At 51.2% G+C, this 8,142-nt stretch overlaps 1 protein-coding gene across 1 annotated transcript; it reads left to right on the top strand.

Moving 5' to 3' along the window:
• Positions 1–745: 745 nt before the first annotated feature.
• Positions 746–1,744, top strand: LOC310890541 (olfactory receptor 14C36-like; the record flags this gene model as incomplete). The annotated part of the gene is made up of 1 exon (XM_083852869.1): positions 746–1,744. Exon 1 carries the CDS (start codon positions 860–862, stop codon positions 1,742–1,744), a length of 885 nt encoding a protein of 294 aa, XP_083708995.1. The 5' UTR covers positions 746–859.
• Positions 1,745–8,142: the final 6,398 nt, after the last annotated feature.

Genomic DNA, 8,142 nt, shown 5'->3' with positions numbered 1-8,142 from the left:
GGCCATGCAGCTGCACGTCCTGGAAGGGTCTCCTGCTGGGTCTTGTTTCTGGGAGGGCAGTGGGCAATGCAGTAGGCTTTGGGAGTCCTGCTGGATTGCACTGTGAGGTGAGGAAGTCTGGCAGAAGTGCCTCGGAGTGCCCTAAGCCAGGTGTCCCCGGTCAGCCCAGAACACCGTGCCCTGCTTGGCCATGCCGGGCTGTCTGCCAGCTGCCCTGGAGCTCCTGCAGCCATGGAAAAAAGAGAAGCTCCCAAGCTCCGTCTGGCTTGCTGTGGCCCTTCTTCCTCAGCAGCATTCTCCTGTTTCTTCTCAGGGAAACACCTGAATGGGATGACAGTGCAGCTCAGAGAGGGGTGACACAAGGCAGCTGAGAACAGGACTGGTGGACAGAAGTGCTCTTCTCAGTCTTCACTAATGGACACTCCCATAAAATATCAGCAGGAGTGTCCAGGAAATGCGAGGGCATTCAACCATCCAATACCTATCCTAAGCATTACAGGGGCTACTGGGATAAAATAAAGCAAACAAAATCCCTACAGCTCAGCTCTGCGTTCAGATGACTTGTTTGCAACAACTGATAAGTTGAAAGGAGTTGAGTTTCCCCCATGTTCCTGCTTCCCTCCTGTTGCGCAGCAGGAAGGACTCCTCTTTGATCCCACAGGAGCCCCTGCCCCCAGCGCCACTCTGAGCCAGCACGAGCTACAGCTCAAGCAGGGGAGATGCAGAAAGGTTCTCCTGCAAAGAGAGAGGCTGTTGCTAGGGGTGCTGTAAGAATGCAACAGGTTTTCCTCAGAGAAGTCTGCTCTAACTATTTTCTGCCTTTTCCTCTCCAACAGACAGCAGTGTCCAAAGTCAGGAAATGGCCAACAGCAGCTCCATCACCGAGTTCCTCCTGCTGGCATTCGCAGACACACGGGAGCTGCAGCTCCTGCACTTCGCGCTCTTCCTGGGCATCTACCTGGCTGCCCTCCTGGGCAACGGCCTCATCCTCACCGCCGTAGCCTGCGACCACCGCCTCCACACCCCCATGTACTTCTTCCTCCTCAACCTCGCCCTCCTCGACCTGGGCTGCATCTCCACCACTCTCCCCAAAGCCATGGTCAATGCCCTCTGGGACACCAGGGCCATCTCCTATCAAGGATGTGCTGCACAGGTCTTCTTTTTTGTTTTCTTAGTTGGAGCAGAGTACTTCCTTCTCACCATCATGGCCTACGACCGCTACGTTGCCATCTGCAAGCCCCTGCACTACGGGAGCCTCGTGGGCAGCAGAGCTTGTGCCCAGATGGCAGCAGCTGCCTGGGGCAGTGGCTTTCTCAATGCTGTCCTGCACACAGCCACTACATTTTTGCTGCCCCTCTGCCAAGGCAATGCTGTGGACCAGTTCTTCTGTGAAATCCCCCAGATCCTCAAGCTCTCCTGCTCAGACACCTGCCTCAGGGAAGTTGGGGCACTTGTGTTTAGTGTTTCTTTAGTCTTTGGTTGTTTTGTCTTCATAGTGTTGTCCTATGTGCAGATCCTCAGGGCTGTGCTGAGGATGCCCTCTGAGCAGGGCCGGCACAAAGCCTTTTCCACGTGCCTCCCTCACCTGGCCGTGGTCTCCCTGTTTGTCAGCACTATCATGTTTGCACACCTAAAGCCCCCCTCCATCTCTTCCCCATCCCTGGACCTGGTGGTGGCAGTCTTTTATGTGGTAGTACCTCCAGCAGTGAACCCCCTCATCTACAGCATGAGGAACAGGACCTGAAAGCTACGCTGAAGGAAATGATTCTAGTGGTAACATTTACTTAGCAATGATTTGGCTATCTCAGTTTTCTAGTTTTATTCAAATTAATCTGAGACATTTTTTGACCTTTATGTGTAGTATTGTTTGTAATTCTGTCTGCAGTTAAATGTTTGCTTTCATTCCTCTTTTCCAAATGAGCAACCCTCTGTTTGACCGAGAGGTTTTCTGTAAACATGTTTATTCCTAAATGACACCTGGCCTCCATTGTGGCATCTCAGTACTAAAAGTGAAGTTGCTCAGTGCTCATGGCTCTTCTTCCCAAACTGGAGTGCAGAAGACGCTCAGGGAATGCCAGGCTCAAGGCCTCACTCTTGTGCTTGGGTGCCACCTGGACACAGGGGCATGAGGGCACGGGGTGCTGGGTGAGGGAGTCAGGGCTGGACTGAGTCGTCACTGGCGGATTCCCAGTGCCCCTGGAGGCCCTGACTGGTCAAGAAGCGTATTCCTGGGATTGAAACGTGACAGGGCTGGCGGCATCAGGGAGGTATCGGGAACCACCAGGATATCCTACGGGTTCTCCTGGGATGCCGTGTGCCTGGTGTTGGGTGGGCAGTGAGTGGGTCCTCACAGTAAAGCTAAGCCAAAGGATGCCCGGGCTGATGGGAGCTCTGCAATGCCAGGGCACACAGCGAGGCCACAGCACAAAAGTCTCAGAGGCCTTCAGTGAACAGTAGGAAAGGGCCAAGACTGGGTGACCAGGCAAGGTCCGGGGGGTGGGGAGAGGTGGGCAGGGGCTGGACTGGGCTGGGCAGTTCCCGGCAGAGGGCACCAGCAGCGTCAGGGAGCGGTGGCAGCATGCAGGGGAGGGCTCCCAGCAGGGCTTGGTGCTGCAGAGCCAGGGCTGGGGAAGGGAGCCCCGAGCTGCAGGGGCAGGGGACACGAGGCCGCTCGGGGCCCTTGCTGGCCTGGGCAGAGCAGGAAGGGGGCCCAGGGCATTCGTCCCCTCACCGCAGCCTGCCACGACCTGCACGGCGCTCACGCAGTGTCCAGGGCCAGGCTCTTCCCCGTGGTGCGCAGGGAGAGGGCAAAGCCTCTCTGAAAAAGAGGCTGAAAGTGAAAAAGTTCCCTCCACTGCCCCGTGGTGTGACAGGGACAGGGTGGGACAGCTTACCTTTATTTGATGTATTTTTTGTGTAATTTGTATTTGTGATGGCACAAAAAAGAGAGTTCCTTCAGCAGTGATGTACATCCTTCTTCATGTTAGGGCACAACTCAACGTCCTTCACTCTGCTTTATCTCACAGATGAACTGGATTAGGTCTCCTTGGTTACTCTGAGGCACAGTGCAGTGGTTTTTGCCTTCTGACACTCCAGCACAATGCCCATGCCTTTCCCTTACTCTGCGCATTGACCTGACGGGTCATTTCACACTTTTCACTTTCATATCCCTAGTTGGAAGGGGATGATTCCCCAAAGTGGGGCAAGCTGATGGGTTCTGCCTCAGCCCTTTGAAGTGTCCTGCTCTTGAGTCTTTCAGCCTGAGTTTTCCACACATGACCCACGATTGTAAATGGATATTTAGGTGTCTCCTAGGAAGAAGGGAGAGTGTCTTGGGATCCCAATGGCCATTTCAAATTTAGGTCTATCTCAAGAAACGGCTGACGAAGGAATTTGCCTTGAAGGGGTTTCCTGTGCTGGGCTGGGCTGGGCTGCAGTTTCAAGGAGAAAGAGCACTGCTGGCAGTGGAGGTGCCCGGGAAACATCATCTGTCTCCACCTTATCCACCAACGGGCTCTGGTCTCCTGCAGGTCCTTTCAGACAGCTTCCATTCCAGGGAATTACTCTAAATGCACCAGAGCCTCTGGAGGCCTAATGATTTCATTGAAAGCAGAACCAGGAAATGGGATTTCAAGGAAATATTTCAAATGTGAGTAAACTACTCTGAAGACCTTGGCACTGGTTGCTTATGGTCAGACAGCAAAGCTCTGCCTCAGTACCCAGTATTTTCTTCAGGACTTAAGTCATAAAGCAACTACTCATTACCTCAAATGATTCAATCCCTTCCGTAAAATGTCGCACAGCGTAGTTTCTCTCATGAAGAAATAGGCATTTTCAGGATGTATTTTCATCACAGGAAAAGAAATACTGGTGTTCACCTGTACTTGCATTGTCATCGCTTTGTCTATCATGGTGTGCTCCCTCATCTCCCAGGTACATCCACCCATCTTGATTTAACAGTCCAAGTTGAATGTCCCCTTTCCAGCTGCCTGTCTGGACCTATGCACTTCCCATGGTTCTCCTGGCTTACCCTCTCCTTCCTCCTGGATCGCTCAGACCGCCCTCACCAACCCAGGTGCTGCTTTGAGCTTCAGGGAGTTGAAGCTTGCCCATCAATCTGCAGTCTGTCTAATTGTGTCCTTAGAAAGCTCTTCATCATTTATCATTGAATTAATATCATATGGATTAATTCTAATCTTAACACTTATAATTTCCCGTCTATCAGTATAAAAGTCTTCTGGTCCAGTCATCCTTTTGGGAACATAAACCTCACAGGAGGCATACAGGATGAGGAGCTTGCTTTGCTTTTGGAAGATTGCTGCATGTTTTCCTGTTGTTTGGTTTGAAATAAGGAGAAACCCTTCTGCGCCTGTGTGCATCCAGGTCTCTAAGGCAAGCAGGAGGGAGCTGGTGCAAAAGAGCTGTAACACCCAGCTGCAGACTTCTCGGCCGAAGTCTGGTGGAAGGAAAAGTGATGCAAGCGCCAAAGAGAGAAATGTCAGGGCTGGGGTGGTGAGGAGCAAGGTTCTCCATGCAGTGTCAGAGCTCAAGAGTCTGCTTTTCCTTCCTATGCAGGTCTCCAAAGGATACACCCTGGATCAATATCAATTAGAGAATAATGCTCCAAACCGAAATTCAACTCAACGCATCCTTTAAGATGAGAAAAGATTTTTTTTTTCAGGTGCTTCTTGAAATCTTCCTCCTTAACTACACCATGAAAGCTCTCCAATTAGCTGAACAAGTCTTGAAGACTTGAAGAAAATTATGGGAGAGATATGGCTGCTTAAGGAAGTTCCGCATTTTAATGAGTTCCATGGTGTATTTTGGTGCTCAGTCTATGAAGCTCAGGTACTGAGAGGTGAATGATGTAACCGCTTGAGAAAGTAAAGTCAGAAGGAAAAGTTGAAGTGACTTGGAGTATTAATGGGCCCCACTGAGGGCTGTTACTAACAAAGCCTCCCCAGGGACTTGTTAGGGCAGATCATTGGAGGCCATGATTGCAGAGAGGCAAAGCGCTGTGATGAGAAAAGTCTTGGTTGGTTTTGGTGAAGCAGAAGGGCCAAGGCCTGACCCCAGCCACTGGGAGGGGAGATCCTGCACCCCCACGTCTGGCTCAGGGCTCTTCTTGGGGTCTGTATGATGTGGTGGGCAGTGTGATGCCACGAGAAGAACTTCATTAGGACACCTCCCCACCCCTGCACAGGGTATCAAGGAAGCAGTGAGGCCCCATTGCAATGACTCTATCTCGTCTCCTCAGAAGCTCTAGCCAAAGGGACAAAAACATCAGGTCTGTTGGGGCCTTCCATTCCGTCAGCACCCTCTGCCTTGTCCTCTGCAGGCTTTCCTATGCTGTTCCACATTTTATCCTATTTCCTTGAAGTCTGCAGACACCCATCTCTGTTCACCACCTTGCTGTCATCCCGGCATTTCCATCATTTCACCAGTGTCTCATCAACCCTCACCAGCTGTTCCTTGAAACACAAAGCTAGAGTCTCATCATAGATACTCACCAGCATCTGCCAAGGCCTGGGCCTGCTGCTGGTCTTGCAGCTTCTTGGCAAGACACAGCCAAGCCTTGGGCCTCCTGCTGTCCAGTCCTGGCTTCAAGCAGAAGGGACAGGACAAGCCCTCTGCGGGCCTTCTTTCTGTCTGGGTCGTCCTGGGGATGGAGGCAGAGGGGATCCCACAGGCAGCATGCCAAGCAGGGGCCTTCTGCTGGCCTAGCAGGGCCACTGGCAGATGTCAGCCCCAAAGTGCCGATCCCAGGGAGAAGCCAAGGGTGACCTGCCACCTCCAGACACAAGGCACCTCACAGTCCCTTTGCGTGACACGTTCCTGCTGCTGCCCTATCAGCTGCAGAGACAGAAGTGACCTCCCAGTCACTGCCCCAGTCACATTCGTCCTGCTGGGGCAGGAGATCCTGAGGCAGAGCTGACCTCTCTCTAGTCCCCTGGGGACTTGGTTTTCAATTTCTGGGTTAGAGTTTCAGCAAAGTTATACTGGCAGGGTTCCCAAGCAACTAGGGCTCACCTTTCTGGGTTAGAGAGTGAACAAAACTTTACTGGGAAGTTTTGGTGTTCTTCTGTGGGTATCAGGTCTGTTTTTAAGTAAGTTCTGTTATTTATGTTTTTTTTTTGTTGTTGTTGTTGTTTTTCAGGTCTGCCAGGAAGTGTAGGGTTAATCAGAGCATTTTAATACTGGTATTAAGGGAAGGGATCAGTGTGAGCAAGAGAGTAAAGGTAAGGGAAAGGGGTATGGCCTGAGTTTTCCTTTAAGTGATACTTTGAGTTCAAGCATTAGAGAAATGGATTCCTGTCAGAGTGTTGGAGTAGCATTTAGGTTTAGGGATTAAAATTATTGGTTCAATTAAGGTAAGGGCCATACATGACTGTTTTAAGTCAGTGTTACCGCAGCATCTACATTACATGAACCCTCTTAGCTCTACGAAATCATTAATTTCAGCTGGCCAAGCTCTTCTTCCCACCCCAAAATCTCGCATCTCTCTTGTCCAGGCTGCTCCTGACCTCCCCATATCTTACTGGGATCAGCTTTCTGATGACGTTCCTGATCTCAGAGCATCTGTCTCACCTTTGTTGGCTACTCCATTCCTGAGAAGGAAGTGGTATTGTAGTCAGGAGGGAAAAGGACACAAAGGTCTTTAGGAGCATAATGTACAATGTGCCCATCATCTCTGCACCTCCACACAATCACACTTCCTACCTAAAACTTTTGTTTCCCAAATGGCTTCTATGGATGCAGGGTCCTTTTCCCAGCCCCTCACGCATGCTTCTGTTTTGGATGTGCAGGGATGGGATAAGGCAAATGACATGCTTAGTGGATGAGGGAAAGGCTGTGGATGTGGTCTACCTTGAATTCAGTAAGGCTTTTGACATCGTTTCCAACAACATTCTCCTCAAGAAACTGGCTGCTCGTGGCTTGGACTGGCGTAAGCTTCGTTGGGTTAAAAACTGGCTGGATAGCCGGGCCCAAAGAGTTGTGGTGAATGGAGTCAAATCCAGTTGGAGGCCGGTCACCAGTGGAGTCCCCCAGTTCTCAGTACTGGGGCCAGTCCACTGTAATATCTTTATCGATGAGGTGGATGAGGAGATTGAGTGCACCCTCAGTAAGTTTGCAGATGACACCAAGTTAGGTGCGTGTGTCGATCTGCTCGAGGGTAGGAAGGCTCTGCAGGAGGGTCTGGATAGGCTGGAGCGATGGGCTGAGGTCAACTGTATGAAGTTCAACAGGGCCAAGTGCTGGGTCCTACACCTGGGGCACAACAACCCCAAGCAGAGCTACAGGCTGGGAGATGAGTGGCTGGAAAGCTGCCTGGCAGAGAAGGACCTGGGAGTACTGGTTGATAGTCGGCGGAATATGAGCCAGCGGTGTGCTCAGGTGGCCAAGAAGGCCAACAGCATCCTGGCTTGTATAAGAAGCAGCGTGGCCAGCAGGTCTAGGGAGGTGATTGTCCCCTGTACTTGGCTCTGGTGAGGCCGCACCTTGAGTACTGTGTTCAATTTTGGGCCCCTCACTACAAGAAGGACATGGAGGTGCTCGAGAGAGTCCAGAGAAGGGCAAAGAAGCTGGTGAGGGGTCTGGAGAACAAGTCTTATGAGGAGCAGCTGAGGGAGCTGGGCTTGTTCAGCCTGGAGAAGAGGAGGCTCAGGGACGACCTCATCGCTCTCTATAGGTACCTTAAAGGAGGCTGTAGAGAGGTGGGGGTTGGTCTATTCTCCCATGTGCCTGGTGACAGGACGAGGGGGAATGGGCTAAAGTTGCACCAGGGGAGGTTTAGGTTGGATGTTAGGAGGAACTTCTTTACTGAAAGGGTTGTTAGGCATTGGAGTGGACTGCCCAGGGAAGTGGTTGAGTCACCATCCCTGGAGGTCTTTAAGAGAGATTTAGATGTTGAGCTTAGTGATATGGTTTAGTGGAGGACTTGTTAGTGTTAGGTCAGAGGTTGGACTAGGTGATATTGGAGGTCTCTTCCAACCTAGATGATTCTGTGATTCTGTGATTCTGTGAAAGCCAAGGCACAGGTGGAATTGAGCTTATCAAGTGAAGCAAAGAGTAACAGAAAGAGATTCTATAGATACATGGCTCAGAAAAGAAAGGCCAGGGATAGTGTACCCCCTCTGATGG

Source organism: Anser anser (assembly GCF_964211835.1).
Source record: "Anser anser genome assembly, contig: HAP1_SCAFFOLD_32, whole genome shotgun sequence".
NCBI classification, from domain to species: Eukaryota; Metazoa; Chordata; class Aves; order Anseriformes; family Anatidae; genus Anser; species Anser anser.
Note: the sequence above shows the minus strand (reverse complement) of the source record. Positions and strands in the feature narration are given on the sequence as shown.